This window comes from Scheffersomyces stipitis, chromosome 7 (assembly GCF_000209165.1).
Source record: "Scheffersomyces stipitis CBS 6054 chromosome 7, complete sequence".
NCBI lineage: Eukaryota > Fungi > Ascomycota > Pichiomycetes > Serinales > Debaryomycetaceae > Scheffersomyces > Scheffersomyces stipitis.
The window spans coordinates 477,099-493,370 of record NC_009047.1 but is presented as its reverse complement, the minus strand read 5'-3'; the positions used below and the strand labels follow the sequence as shown (position 1 = coordinate 493,370).

The 16,272-nt window shown below is 37.9% G+C and overlaps 4 protein-coding genes across 4 annotated transcripts; 2 read left to right on the top strand and 2 right to left on the bottom strand. All coding sequences in view use genetic code 12, as the record gives it.

Annotated features, from left to right (window-relative positions):
* Positions 1-955: 955 nt before the first annotated feature.
* On the bottom strand, positions 956-2,599 carry MDR16 (multidrug resistance protein 6 benomyl/methotrexate resistance protein; the record flags this gene model as incomplete). Its single annotated transcript, XM_001386075.1, has 1 exon — positions 956-2,599. One exon carries the CDS (start codon positions 2,597-2,599, stop codon positions 956-958), a length of 1,644 nt encoding a protein of 547 aa, XP_001386112.2.
* A 1,940-nt stretch (positions 2,600-4,539) lies between these two features.
* On the top strand, positions 4,540-7,453 carry PICST_68309 (predicted protein; the record flags this gene model as incomplete). The annotated part of the gene is made up of 1 exon (XM_001386257.1): positions 4,540-7,453. The coding sequence occupies one exon, from the start codon at positions 4,540-4,542 to the stop codon at positions 7,321-7,323; it is 2,784 nt and encodes a 927-aa protein (XP_001386294.2).
* Positions 7,454-13,501: 6,048 nt separating this feature from the next.
* Positions 13,502-14,317, bottom strand: PICST_33387 (predicted protein; the record flags this gene model as incomplete). Its single annotated transcript, XM_001386074.1, has 1 exon — positions 13,502-14,317. One exon carries the CDS (start codon positions 14,315-14,317, stop codon positions 13,502-13,504), a length of 816 nt encoding a protein of 271 aa, XP_001386111.2.
* A 1,178-nt stretch (positions 14,318-15,495) lies between these two features.
* On the top strand, positions 15,496-16,020 carry PICST_33386 (repeat protein 1; the record flags this gene model as incomplete). The annotated part of the gene is made up of 1 exon (XM_001386256.1): positions 15,496-16,020. One exon carries the CDS (start codon positions 15,496-15,498, stop codon positions 16,018-16,020), a length of 525 nt encoding a protein of 174 aa, XP_001386293.2.
* Between the last annotated feature and the right edge of the window lie 252 nt (positions 16,021-16,272).

The following is a 16,272-nucleotide window of genomic DNA, read 5'->3' as shown; positions in this document are numbered from 1 at the left end:
CCGCAAACAATCACACGCTTCCTGTAGTCTGGATATGCTGTGCATGTAGACTCCTTTTTCTACAGATATTGGGTATCATCTCTCATCATATTCTTTGATCCTAAATCTAGATATTTACAAAGGATTATAAACGAAAGCCTTAGCTTGTCTTGCTGGTTCGTCACTAAAACATAATGCAGCATTCTCCGTAAAATCGCTAGTGTTGGCTTTTCTCTGGATGAATACAGTATACCACTCGACCACTTGCATTTGGCTACCGAAAATGTTAACCATCATTTGCCAAACAGGCACTAGGGACGAAATGGCTTGCCAGGAAACTCGAACAATCTTCTTTCACAAATCAATATATCTTGCCTAGTATACGTTTGGGTCATTTCCTGGCTTTGGTTGGGACATCCACTTATCTATGGTGTAGCAATTACTACAGTATACAATTCTGTAATCAAGTTGAAGCCGGATTTCCCCAAAGTCCGGAACGTCAGGTGGCTTCATAATAAACAGAGGAAAAGTTAGACCTTGGATCAATTATCGGTAATAATGTGACCACTGCTGATGGTTTGACGCTGGAAATACTTTCGTCTCCACGTGTCCCTGTCTTGGTTTGAGAGGGCTTACAACAAATTGTACCCTCAAATCCATCAGACCATGATTAATTCATGTGAGCTACAAATCAAGTCAGACTTGGCCACCAAATCAAGGCTCTGATAATCTTCCTACTTGCCTTCGCTGATTTCTTGCTTCGTGGGACTCCTGTCTCTCACTGTTATAGAAATATAGTTTTGAGTTGAATATCCCTTCCTTGTTGGATCTGTTGACCAAAGTCTATCCAGCGATCAATCTGTCTGTCACACTACTGGAGATGTTAAATTTGCTTTTTGGGCTTTTACTAATCCTGATTTCTTCCACGGTATTAATTATTGTATATACATCTATAAACTACTAGTTAAACAAAGTGCTAAAGACTGGAGTACTTTGATCTTGCCCTTAATTTTGGACCATTAAGATAAAATAGTACAGGGATGGCAACCATTCCGAGAGTAATAAACCCAAGAATACTGGAGCCCCAACCGACAGGATATTTATCAGTCTTCAAATTCTCAAAAAGGGGTCTTCCGAATAATGGGAACACACCTGCTATAACCGAACGGAATAAGTCATTTCCAGCAAATGCCGAAGCTAAGTATTTCTTGAAAGACATTCCCATGTAGTTGAATAAAGTTTGGAATATGAAGAAAGCACCAATAGTGAAAATTGCTGCTCCAATTAAAGGAGCAACCCATGGGAACTCCTTGACTGAAGTCCAACCGAAGATGAACACCCCGACTGGCATGCAGACACTTCCAACAATAGCAAGAGGAATAAAAACTTCTGGCACAATGGTTTCATTATTGAGGACTTTCTTGGTGTAGGCATGCAATACAATTGGAACATAGATAGCTGCACCAAGGAAGGACCCTACATTGATAGAAAGATACGTCATTCCCAACTCGATAAGTGTGAACCCTTTTGTTTCCATAAAGACAATCGGAAATGCTTCGAACCAGAGATATAAAATGGAGTAAACCATAGCAATGTGCATGTGGATTAATAAGACGACTGGTTCAAGAATTGAAATTTCAATTGGTCTCCATAATGTCTCGACAACCAACTCACGGAGAGTTAGCTTACTGTTTTCAATTTCTCCTTCACTAGTGATATTTTCATTCCCAGTCACCCTTCTCAATCTCTTGGCTTTCCTGTAGAGCAAGGTACTACCATAAGATTCAGGTAAAAAGAACGTCAAGACCAAAAGGCAGACACCGGTAGCGATGCATTGGAACCAAAATGCCCATCTCCATCCTCCCTTCACTACCAAAACTGAACCAATGAAAGGACCTAACAGGGGACCACAGAATCCTGCTATTGCCCAGCATGCCAAACCAACAGGGGCGTATGGATCTGTCAACACTTCAGCAATAGAAGCACCACCAGTAGCCAAGCATGGGGAAGCAAATATGCCACTTATGAATCTGAGCACTGTCAACGAGGCAATGTCTTTTGATAAGGCTGTTGGTATCTGTAAAATAAAATAGACAAATAAAGTGATGATGTAGATGGAAGTCCTACCCACAGCTGCATTTTCAGATAATGGTGAGAGCACCATAGGTCCAATTCCGTATCCAATTACAAAAAATGTCAAGGGCAAAGTTGCAACCACTTGGCTGATATGAAATTCTTCCATTATCTGCTCAAGTCCGGGAGTATAAAGGGCAGCTCCCATATATACGGAGACTGTTAAAAATGCAATTTCGAAGATAAAGAATGCTTTTTGGTACAATGGCCAATTAACGGGGTTTTCTGGGTCGTCTTCACCATCCCAATCGACGATAATTCTATCTGCAGCCAATATTGTTTGTTCCAGTTGACTGGACAAAGAATTACTAACAATCAGGTTCAATTCATTTTCTTCCTTCAGGAAATTCGCTCCTTCAGTACCCTTAAGGTATATCTCGGGAACAATATAATCAGACGACTCTTCTTTGTGAGAGAAGAATTGATGTCCAGACAAGTGGTACACAACGCGGCCGAAAAAACTGTCTCTAATGAATCTATAATGCATAGTTAAATTACTAAAGTTCTTGACTATGCTCTCTAATGTTATTGATTATGCTTTCTAGTTTATTCATAAATAAATCTAGTTATTTGCCTGTTGTTTTATAGTATTTTGATATGTCACCATGATTTTTCATTAGTCATACTACCATATGAAATTGTCAATAAGCATTTTAGTAATTGCGAGGCTGCAACATTAACGGCTCAAAAAATAGGAAGTGCGCTGCAAAGTTAATGGCTCAATAAAAAAAGGTGCGCAACCTTACTTTGATTCGTAAGAAGAATTTACGATACAGGATAGTGAATCACACATCGTATTGATTACCATAATTATAGGTAAATAATTCCTATTTATTTTAAACTGTTATCCCGCTAATTGCTTATATTACATTTAGCTATCTTTCGGATTAATATAGGAATTAAAACTTTCCATTATCGGTAACCCCGACGTAGCTCCTGATTCACTCAAGAGGGCTGTATCTTCACCACACGTTCATTGTAGCTGAAAATTCATTCTATTTCATTCCATAATAATACCATTCTATGATTGTTGCAGAAGGAAGCCTAATGTGGAAGTTTGGGTTAGGTCTCCAGCAATCAGTCCAGAACGAATTGACCCGTGTAAACTGTAGTGTTAAGATTTTTGGATCCTATAAATAAACTCCGTTTCTGCGTTATCTTATCTTTGGGTGCAAGATTTAAGGAGTTCATCTTCAACTTTCCAACAGTGCAGCGAGCCGAAAGCTGCTTATAGAGCATCTTTCTTTTTCTAGAGCCTGCTGATTGATAGTATTAGGAGCATTTATTTTACTGTACGTGTAGATGTAGAACTGACATTTGAAATTTATATGTCAGGGGTTCTTTTGATTTCTCATTCTCGTAAATATTGATTTGACGTGACTCACTAACATAGAACCTTCACCGAAGAAAAGTAAGGTGCCTTGGTTTTTTTTATAATTCTTGACGGTATGCTTCGGCATGAACTATTTTAAGAAGAGAATATGTACGTTGAATAATTTGAGTCATTTTGAGTTATTAAGTTGATATTAACGTATTTGGCTCTATCCAAAACTACTTCTATTACTATTGTTAAGTGGTCCATGCTATTGATATCCTTTCGCAGTCACGCAATCAGGCCAGAAGTATCAAAAATTCAGAAATAAAGAAATGGAAGTTAAAACTCAAGTTTTTAGCCTTCAATACAGAAGGAAAATCAACTATTTGATAGAAATGTATTCAAGATGTTTTAGAAAGCACTATTATCATAGCATTTAATATATTAACAATGGCCCTTGCTAGTTGGTAAAGTCAGCGGATAGAAGCGCACTGTAATATATAACTGACTAGTTTAGTTGAGATGCTGAACCAGATCTATATAATTACAAGTCACAAAGAAGTAATTGGTTTGTGATTTCTTTCAATTTGACTCTTCAAGAGTAGCATCTTTTGCTGTCGGTGTCTAGAACCAAATCCAGAATCTACTTGTTAGAGGATAAACAGAAGATAATGGCTGTAGTCAGATTGGAGGTGCATTTGGGTGATTTTGGTAGCTGCAAGAACGCCTACAATGGGCCATTTCAACAAAATGACAGAGTCTACCAACAAAATGACAGAGTCTGCTATTTAGCCATAAAGAGCCCAGATCTAGGAGTACTTCTAACCAAGAATGTAATCAACCGAGAAATTGGATTAACATTTGTATCAATAAATTTCAGATAGACATTTTTATATAAATTCATTGGAATTTATAACAAACTTTCAACGATTGAAAATTCCAATGACTTTACTTACATATTATAGTTGTATTTAGTACTACATCAATACACTTATTAATATATTTACTTATATCAATAACATCGTTAGCTACGATTATAGAAATTTACGTATATATCCCATAGTTAACGACTGCATGTTTTGCCTGCTGGCTACTGGCGTTACCCGGCACAGATGTCCAAACTGAAAATCTACAATTCTCGATTCACGAATCATATTCACTCTCTCAGCTACCTATTCGCCAGCTTCACTATACATAGCAGTAGCTTTTTATCCTTTTCTACATTACTGTCCATCAGTAACTCACTCATGTCCATCCAATTGCGAGACGGCTTAGCCAACCAGCTGGTTGATCTTGTGCTTGAAGACCTATTGGTGAGGTTTCTAGTCAATTGTCCCGAGGAAGATCTTTCGCTGATCGAAAGAGTGTTTTTCCAAGTTGAAGAAGCGCAATGGTTCTATACCGACTTTGTCCGAGTGCTAAACCCGGCACTTCCTAACATGAAGATGAAGCTGTTCTGCTCCAAATTTTTGGAGAAGTGCCCTCTATTCTGGAAATGGGGAGACCCCAACGATGCGCTATCCCGATTCGGCAAGTATAAACTGACGATTCCCGTTCGTGGAGTCGCTCTTTTCAATAGAGACTTGACGAAAGTGCTATTGGTGAAGGGGACAGAGTCTAACTCGTGGTCGTTTCCCCGAGGAAAAATTTCCAAAGACGAATCTGACATCAACTGTGCCATTCGAGAGGTCGAAGAAGAGACTGGCTTCAACGCCAAAGACCTAATCAATGAAAGCGACGTTATTGAGAGAACCTTCAAAGGCAAGAATTATAAAATTTACTTGGTGAGAGACGTGCCTGAAGATTACAACTTTCTGCCTGTAGCTCGTGGGGAAATCGCTATGATTGAATGGCATGACATTAAAACTTTGCAAAAGAAGATTAGAGCTTCTCCCAACAACTACTTCATCGTCGAGACTGTTATAAAACCAATGATTCAATGGATAAATAAGAAGAAGGGTGGGTTAAACGAGGCAGAGTTGATGCTAAAGGCAGAAATCCAGTTGAAGGCTTTATTGGGTGTAGGAAAGCGCGAAGAAAACGTAGATGCTGGAAGAGAATTGTTGAACATTCTCCAGAAAGTCAGCCCCAGCCACTCAGCCAGCGACTCCAATGTAGTACCTCTCTCATCTACTGTGCCTGGTGCACCTCAACAACAGAACTATATCCAATTCGCCTTACCGCAACACTTACAGAACCAAATCCCGTTCTTCTCTTCATCTTCAACCCACCATCCACAGCCTATGTTGCCATTCTTCAATCCCTTCGGCTTCTATCCTGGCGGATCTCCTTTACCTCCTCATGCCATAACTCCTGTTCCAATGCCTGTCCCACCTCATCAGATTCCTTTCCTGAATGTCTCCCCTCAAAAACAGAGACATCCATATGAAATACACCAGCCAACATCAGAGTCTCTTCAGAAACCCACAGGTAAAAACTCCAAGGAATTCTTATCGATTTTGAATACAAAGTCACTGAAAATAACAGATGAGGCTACATCAAAAGATTATGTTAGATCTACGGAAGCAGAGAATAACCGTACAAAAGCTCAAGACTTGCTTAACTTAGTAGGAAAGCAGAGAAAGGAGTCTGTTACATCTGAGTCAAGATCAATTTTGGACCTTGTCAATAGGAAACAAGTAAGTTCATCTCCATCTCCAGAACAAGACCCGGGCAAGACTTTATTGAACATTCTCAACGAGAAGAAACATCCTGAGATTGTGCCTACTAGAGATTCGAGATTTTTGGGTATAAATTCACCTATAGCATCCAACGATCTAGAAGAATCGGTTATTCACGGTGCTGGTCTTGGATTACCGGCTCCAGAACCTGGCAAAATAACTTTGCTAAAAAGACCAGACGATGCAACAGAGGGTAGAAGAAAAAAGTCGGCTGATTTACTTAGTTTGTTGGGTAAAAAACCTATCGTCCAACCAAGACAGGAAGTTAAGTCATCGTCCAACGAGATACTTGATCTCTTGAAGGGCCCAAAGAAACCGCTTTCAGAAACTACAAGATCTCCCAATTCTTCTTCTAAAGAGTTGCTTGAATTACTTAAACCAAAGAAGGAACCAATAGCGGTCGACCATACTTCTTCAAATGAATTATTAGACTTGCTCATCAAAAACAAGCCAAGCAGTGAATCTGAGAAGAAACCAAATAACCCATTATTGGATATGCTCCATAGTAAGGCACCACGTCAAGTATCACAACCAAATGCCGAACATAATCATACTTCAGCCAATGAACTTTTGGGTTTGTTGAACAAAAAACCATCCATTCCATTAAATGATGCTGACTCTAACTTCATTAGGGAAGAAAAGATTGAAGAGACTCAATTCGACAACTTTGAAGATTTTGAAGACTTTGAAGACTTTGGAGTCATTGATAACCAGCTATTGGGCAAGACCTCCTTCCGCAACTTCGACATCGCAAGCGATGAAGAAGATGTAGACCATTTGATAGATGATCTCGGAGATCCATATTCCGCTCCAAATACAGCAGTAGAATCGTTTTCCAATCCACCAGATTTCTTCCTGGATCCGCAGCCTTCTCTAGAACCAAAGAAGGGAAAGATCAGGCTTTTGAAGCCAGGAGAAGTATTGAATGATATCTTTTCTACTAATCGTCCCAATGTTTCATCGCCTCCTGTGCATGCTTCTAATGCTAATGGACAGAATCTTCTTGCATTGTTGAATGGAAAAAATCCCTCCAATTCAAATGGTGCTATTCCTGTAAGCGACAGCTTTCAATCTATTTACGGGAATGCCAACCCAACGGCGGGTCTTGATTCTAATACTCCTTCTTCTTTGACAAATGCTCTTAGTGGTCAGAATAGCCCCAATAAGAATTCGGCTAATTTCCTTAAAGACATTCTTTGGAAACGCGAGCCATAGTTAGCACAGCATAAATTAGCATAGCGTCTACGATAGTACCGGTGAAGTAGCACTACAATAGTACGAATTGCTATTTATAGCAAATTTAGCATAGTGTCTAAGATAACAAAACATATAAATGATTTAGTCCATTTGGTCCTGTTACATACCAAAGAACTTCTTCGCGTCGGTGTTAATTAGTGAAATCTTTCTTCGTTTCTGCTTCACGTTTTGATTTTGCTTCTGATTCTGGATAACCTTTGGTTTATAGGTAAGCTGTGACGGTATTGTTTCCTTTTTCAAGGACCAAAAAGTAGTCTTTGCTGTAGCTGCCCATTTGTCTTGGGACAATTGATAAATGTATCGACTCCGTGAACCTCTATTTCGTGAATTCCACGAAGCTTCAAGCTGTTGGTTTTCCAGTAAATTGTCGAATTCGACATTATGAATTGCTATATCTAGATGAAAACAGCGCTGGCATTTATCATTGTCATTCACTTCTATATGATTTTTGACTAGATCGAATATCCTGGCCAAAGAATAGTACTTGAGCTTCTCCGGTTCTGTTCCTAAGTTGTTCAATAAGATCCATCTAGACTCTGAAACGTGATGGGAATCTAGAAGAACAGTATTAATTCTGTTAGAGTCATTGACGTACGATGAGCATTTCCCCAGACAAATGGCTGAAGTGGAGAGCTTTTCACTGACTTCTATATGAACCAAGGAACTCATGGATTCATCTTTATCTGCAATGCTAAGAAGTTCACGTATAGAAGACGAATCAGCTGGACATCCAACAAGTCGAATTACTTTTAATTTGCTCAACTTTCCTCGTCTAATCATCTGGCAAATATCCAAAACAAAGTTTGTATCTGCCCATTTGTTGTTGGAAACATCAAGAGCCGCTAAGTTGGTAATACTAAGTAGTATTTTGACATCGTCCCGAGTCAACTTAGGTCGTGAAGAAAGGTCCAAGTAAGCAACATGTCTACAAGGAAATTGGTTAATTGTCAGTACAAAATGAGGCATTCTGACATTAGAGAAGACGTTGACAAATCTGTGATAATTGGTAGAAGTTCTAGACAAGTCTCTCATCATAAATCGATGAATTTCTTCAAGTAGATGTCTGTTGGGGTGACCAGTGTCATGTAACTCTTTTACCCAATGGCATTTAAAACTTACGCTCTTGCAGCCCAATCTTGATGCAAATGTAGAAAAGAGTTGATATGAGTCTTTTCTAGCCTTAAGAATATTCTTCCATATCCGTTCACATATGACATCAGAAACGAAATCCAAATACAGAACATCAATGCCAACAATGTTTTCGACTATGGTATCTATACATAAATCAGCAAGTTTTCTTACAGAAGAAACGACTCTTCTTGAATTAGCACTTGGAACCACAGGTACTGGCATTAGTTGATCCCAATGGTAATAAGACGCTTTTGTCTTATCATCATAAGAGATATCTCTGACTGAACCAAACACAGAATGATTCATAGACTCTGATGTTTTTGAGTTTCCTTTTGATTGCAGATACAGGTGTGCTTTTGAATATTTGGAATTATATCGATGACTTCGTCTTCGTCTTCTCCTCCCTTGTTTCATCATCTAGATCAAGGGTTTTATGTGTGTACTAAAAGAAGTAGCATATTTTGCAATCAAAAGTACGAAGATTAGATTTTCATCACGGATAAACATTATATATGTGCAGTACCCAATTAATTGTACAGTACTGTATTCACGTTTTGTTTCTTGGTTCGTAGAGTCAAACGATTCTCGATCCTACATACAGTACCTACAGAAGGCATCGTCCATGCAAATCTCTGAAATGACAATATGTTTTACAAACTATTTCGGGCCCACAATATGAATAGTTTTTAACCAATGCTGGTCACTATAGACTGATTGTTCTATTTTGTTGTGTTTGTTTACTATCTTTACTTTCACTGATTGGGCTGTGGTTGGCTATCCCTAAACTACCAATCACAAGGGATATATCGATTCACTTCCAGCAAAAGATCCTAAACCTGTCGCTTGTCCTAGCTCCTGAGGTCTCCACTTCCATAATCGATACCGTTATATTTTTAAGTTGAAACATTCATCGGGCAATAAGGCTATAGAGTATGACTACAAATATCGAAACACAAAGAGTACACAAGAGGAATTCCAAAGGTTAGAAACCTCTCAGAGAGAAGAAAGATATGGAAACTAATGGAAGAAGAGTGACTCCAAATTGCCAAAGCAAAATTTAGTAGTCACTTTTGCATAGAATGTTGTTTAAATCGCATACCAACAACTAGCTACACCTCCCACATACCACTCATGATAGTTGCTCGTCCAGCCGTTGATATTGTCTGGGATCTGATAAATCAAGAATCGATACCCCAAGTATTTTTGCCGTGGTGCTGGTTTTCTTTAAAAGTTAGGTAGCAACGTCCGAACATGGCCAAAACAAGCTACGATAGCCGTCGCTGTCACGACTCACAGGTGTGTATATGTTGCCACCCGGTAGTCGATACCCTAGTCTTCCTTACATCCTATGTTATTGTACTGAACAAAGTAGCACACACATACAGGTCACTTGCCAATCGTGGTGATAAGCTGTCCATCCATCAGTACAATCAGGGAAAGCAAAGGCACACGAACCTAGGTCTTATTCTATGTCATATGCTCAAGAACCCCATGAGAAACCACTTCCGTATTCCTACGATGCCAAGGTCTTACAAGCCCTTCTTGTCTTCGGCTTTCCGTTTTCGACTAAGATGCCTTTTCTTTTTATACTACCGCTTTCAGGTACTGCGTGAACTAATACTTCATGTACCCTTCGCCAAAGTGCTCCACACTGAAATCATATCTTGCTTTGGCAATATTGAATTTCTTCTCGATTGTGAAATTGCCAAAAGGTTAGCTAAACTTAGGATATCCATCATTATCAAGCTCGTATTCGAAGCATTCCTTGTTACTTATGTCTCGGGTATTTGCCTCACGCTTGTTAAGTATAGTTGCTATAGCTTGAATGCCGAGTAAATAAGACACGAAAGGGATTTTCATAATGAATATTTTTACGTCACGATGCTATATATTCTGTTAAGTCTGTATGTTGGATAATTCACTTAATATAAACTCACATAGTTGGCGTTCCAAACCTCTTTATTCTTAGAGGCAAATTCCGCTCTTCTTATACTCCAAGTTTTTGAATTTCACAAGAAAAATTGTCCCCCCTTTCACCCATATATATTTAGCATCTATGTTCCCATTGATCTTGTTATAGTTGTGAACATCGCTTTCTACGATTCAGACATTTTAAGAAGACAGTAGAGGGGCCACTGGTGGCAATTCATAATAGTACAGTACCTTGAAAAAAATATTTGAGCATATTTTCAGTAACAGGTGCGATCTGAGTGACTTCCGATTCTTGATGGAAAATAAGATACAGGATCCCAGGCAAAATGATTTCCGAGGCTGGTAGCCTCGGATTGAACGTACGTAATTTCCCAAGAGAATAATTGGTATTCGCTGGCCATAACTCTTCGAAACACTCAACAGAATTGCAGGGCAAGAAGACTATATAAACCCCATCGAATTCATCCTAGTTTAAACAGGATTAAATAGTTCTTTAGTGATTAATACAAGTCCATATCCATTAACCCAAATCTAAGACCAATAGGAAAACCGGTAGTAATATACAGGTTTCCCATCAATTCTCAAGAACTACATCCAAATGAGATTGCGCTGACGGAAATTCAGCTAACGCCCAAATAAATCTTACTACAAGCTGTTTTTATAATGAAGTTAATTATAGGAAATCCACTGTATGTATCTTCTTCTGATATTTTCGTTCAGCAACTAGAACTAAGAATCAAGAATGAGATACTAAAACTTATATTTCAAAGACTAGAATTTGAGGTGAATTTTGTGGTCACGAATAGACCGGCCCTGTGCCTGGCAAACTCAGTACGGATGAAATATTACCAAATATAGTGTGGAGTTTAATAAGATACAGTAACGCACAACTTACTTAAATATAGCTTAGAACACACGTTGTGGCAGCTCCCCTGAAACAGTCAATCAATTTAAAGCTCAACTTGATAAATATGCTGCAAATGTCAGTTCCAGTTGCTAAACTGACAAAATGAAATCACTGTATGGGGAAATTGCGCAAGGTGGAAAAGCTTCGTCAGAACACGATTCGTTAAAATTCCAGAATTCGAACTCAGAAATAGTTTTTTTTGGAAGAGGATATTTAGGATGAAGGGTAACTGCTTACTCAAACTAGTGACCTGATTTTGTTCAAAACCATACGGTCAGTTTTAATAGTAGGGGCCGGAATTGATTCAATCACCCTTCCCCAAATATTATAATATACAAATTATCTACTTGAAATTTATAATACCAGCACCACCGAGATTGTTCATACTAAGTAGAGTCCAGGCTAACTTTGTAGATAACTGACAGTCTTCTATTGCAAATGCTAATCTCCTCCAAGTTTGAATAACCCCCAGGTTTTAACGCAAAAAATACTCAATTAATGTACTAATTTTAAGTATCTATTTTTTCACTAATCATTTCAAAAAGCTCCACTTCCAACATGGACGTGATTAGAAGAATGTCTACGGAATCCTTCATAACTCTCAATTGTAATTTCTTGAGTGGATTCTTTGACCCTTGGTGTCGACTGATCCTTATTACTCAAAAATGGTCTCTTGACTTTACTTTTACACAGCGCTCAAAACTCTTCGATGGCATTTAAACTAGGAGAATATGAATAACACAAGTTCAAGCCCACTCGGGGCAAGTAGCAAATGAATATCGCGACGCCTGTGGATAGATGCGTTATCAAAAATCAAGTATTTCAAGTCTCATAACTCAGGATTGTTTTTCACTTGCTAAATGATAGGCTTGATGAAATAATAAAAATGGTTAGCGGTGGTACCTTTGCTTCCTGTATCAGCTGCATTCTTACCATAGTCAAGTTTTCTCTTTTTATTGGACGCTGCTGGTGTTCTAGTCTTTAACTCGATATAAACCTTGAGGAGATATGGCACTCAGAAATGAAACGGTGAGACCACGAGTCAGAGAAGTAAGAGATGCCTTCCCACCCCCTGCCGACCAGCCATATTCACGTCTCATACTGTTACCAGCTTCATCTACAAAAATACAATTCAGGTTAAAGTCAAGCATATATTTATATTCATTTGCCCATTCAAGTCTTTCTTGTCTTAGCTTGTCCAGACTTCTTCGTATTTCCCACTTCGAAATTCTGTATAGACTAAACTTACAGACTTTAGATATAATAAGAGTAGAAGATTAAAGAAGAGATTTGACAACCGGAAACACAGGCCATTGAATTGTTGGTTTATTGCACCGCCCCCCCAAGTACATACTTATGGTTTGTATTGAATTTTTGACTATTGGTTCAGGGATCCCATACGAATTGCTGAATATTTGCTAGCTCGGCTCTTATATGTTGTTGCCATCTGGATGTATGCATTTCAATGCCCAGGTGCTTTCAGCTTATTTTCATTGTGTCTCCGTGTCAAGCCAGTAAATCTCTTGGGTCCTAGTTTACTTCAGTTGATCATACATGTGGCAAGATATTCAAGTAAATAGAACTGTTTTCCATTTATTTCAACTACAAGGCTTCATAAACATTCTTTCATAGCCTTAGCTTGGTATATGGTTATAATAATAGCAATGAGAAAATACAACTCTCTTCATCAGTTGAATTCTTCATTGCATCATTTTATTTGCACCTAATTATGGTTCCCGTTCAATATTACATGCCCACATTGCAAGCATATCAATTCTTCAACCTAACAATATAAAGTTTATCAGGTGCTTCAAGAACATGACTTGGAGACATTACTTTTAAGATTGGGCCAACAATTGCAAGTTAAGAAAAATGAAGATAAAAATAGACAATGTAAATTGTTAGAATTGAGTAAAAAATGGTGATGTATTATGAATATTGTTGAGTTAAGCTTAAACTAACACATGAATCAAAAGAGATTATCGGCTGCTTTAATATATGCAAGTATATTCGTACTCGTAGATATGACTAAGGACTTACATTCGCAAAGACAGGCAGTTATGAAATTCTCACAGTAAAATACTAAAAATAATAGAATGGAAAATAGGAATAATAATAAAGAAGAAATAAGGAATAAAGCGAAATGTTTTCATACCCTCAGCATCACTAGGTACACCCATCCGCTCTGTAACTTAAACAAAAGTCAAGTGTTTTGTTTGCGTAAACAACACCAAAAATTTCACAACTCAACCCTGCATTAACACATTGTTGAATACACCAACCAGCTTTTGCAGAAAGCCAATCTCCTGTAGCAGATATAGGTGCACTCCATGATACACAACATCCTGCGAGGCAATACGATCTTGGAGAATCACTAAATACATCTCCACCATGATTATACTCAAGGTCGTCGGCCAAGGCCTGACAATTACCAGCATTAGGAGCATGACTTCCATCACAACTAGTGCTATCTCTGGCGATATTTTTCGACTTACCGCAGTCTTCAATTTGGATCTGTTGGTAGAACAATGACAAATCTGCGTTTCCTGAACTTGCTGATAAGGTAGAAGTATCGTTGAGGCTATTGATATCCAAAAATTTGCATACCTCCTGCTTGAAAGCTGAAGAAGAACTAAGTTCGACTTGCTCGTCTTGTCCGTTGAATGCGATGTAATTATACAAGTACAATCTATCACCAGTTGCACTTGCTAACTCTGCATCTTTAAGCAATGAATGCAATTGAACCAACTTGTCGAAAGCATCAAACAGATAAAACGAGAAGTCTTTAAAGTAGGAATCGTACTCGCTTCTCTTATTGTAAACCAACGAAGCAGCTTCTACGGAAATAGTTCCGTTGCCCTTTGAAAAGTTGTGTTCCTTGTTAATAAAAGAAGATAATGAATTGTAGTAAGCAGGATCGTTGATTGCCGCAGTGACAATGCCGAGAAAGCTAAGAAAAATTGAAACCAAAATAGAAATCATGTCAAATTGTTAATTTTCTTGAAAAGTTTGTTTGGATCACCTAAGTAATGGTTGAGTGAATTTCAATTGCTCTGAGGAATGCTTTCTTTAGTTATTTATATATTGCGAATCGTGTCAATGTTTAAAGTATAAAAATTATGTTCATCCACATTGCAGTCAATAATACTTAGGCAATTCTAATTTGGACTGCAATATCATATGAATTTTTTCAAAGAGATACATATTGGTGCATGTGGCCCTATTCTGATCCCCGTGATCCCAATTCTGGTGCTCGTGGGCCAGTATTCATTGCTATTGTAACTGAACATATACAAATTTGGAGAACGTGAAAGACAGAAGTTTTTTGCAGTCGATATTACATACAGGAATACTTTTCACGCCTCTGCATACGTTTTCTTCGTGCATGCAGTATTCGGTGCAAATTCGTTTCTATTTTTCTTTTGGAGCCGCTACTGTTATATCGGTCCAATGTCAAATTCAATTATTTTCTTTGTATTTTTGTTTCTTTTAAAATATAAGGTTCGTCTAAACGCAGACACAAATAATTTGTAGATTATACATATGTACTAGGTACAGGTACTAATGCTTAAAATGATTTGCATGGTATGGTAAAATTTCAAGGCGCCTAGTTTGGTGTATACTAATCAACTTTAAGGTCAATTGTTGGGGTATGGTTAAGTGATCGTCCAAAACATTTAAGGTTAACCGGAACCAACGTGCTTACAGGTAAGATATTAGGTTGAACCTATTGGTTGCACAACATGACTTCTGCTTGATTTGTCTCCCTTAGCTTCTTCTTATTAGAAAAATGTAGCAGCGACCCAATTTAGAAGTAGATCAATATTTCAGTATTTTAAATTATATACTCCGCAAAATGTATGCTAAAGTGATGAGTTCTGTAAATAAGCCGCGTTCGTTTAACTAAGCAAAATAGTTCAAAAAATACTGAATCTGAACCCAGTAATGTATTAGAATTTATTGGAAACCATGTTACATGCAAAATAAACGCGGAAACTCTCGAACAATTCCTAGCATGTGCAGAATTGAATTTCATAAGCGGAGAAACGTGGATATAACGTCCTGTTTGATCAGACCTAGAAATTGAGAATAGTTCTTAAACTGGTGGTTTCCAACTTATAGCCCTCCTAAGAACGAAGATAAACAAGTGGTCCTCCATCATGATGTTTCATGTACTCCTATATCTTATTTTAAATTTCTGTTTGGTCAACGCTGTTATGACGACTTCTTATTCTAAAGCAATAGGCTTGTTCACAAGTGGAACAGCGTCTTTTGCAAAGAATTCTGGGGTGATCAGAGTAGGTTCTAGAGATGCGCCTCGTGATGGTATTAATCCGTATTTCGTTCCTTTGAATTTCTACCTGTTTGACAACTATTCTAAGTTGAAAGCGATTTCTAGTATACTAAATGCTGCTGTTGAAGCTGGAGCTACCGGTGACATATTGTATTTGTACAATTACATTGCTTTTAATGGTGAAGAAGGGAATGTGGCCTTAACAAATTATACTTCAAACTTCAAAGATGAAGTTTGCCTATTTTTGAAGACATACGAAGCTAATTCAACATTAGAATTATCAGAAACTACAGCGGACAAGAAGCTATCTACGTATTATAAGAATTTCCCAGTTGGAGATTGCGGAGGGGATGTCGGTGGAGATTTCAGTTCTCATGGATATAAGACTTAATTTGGAAAACTTCAGTTAGTTCGGAAAATTAGACTGATATGTATAATTGTTTATTACACTATATAGCGCTTTCCACATGTTGAATATATGTTCTATATATTCACTCTTACTTTTCTACAATTTGAATTGTTTAAATCTAAGGCGTAGTTGCTGTCATTCAATCCAGCCGACTATTTACTCTTGGCTGAAATCGAATACATCAACTTATGTCTGGCACAAGGCTATTTCATAAATCTACAATTATGAATTGTT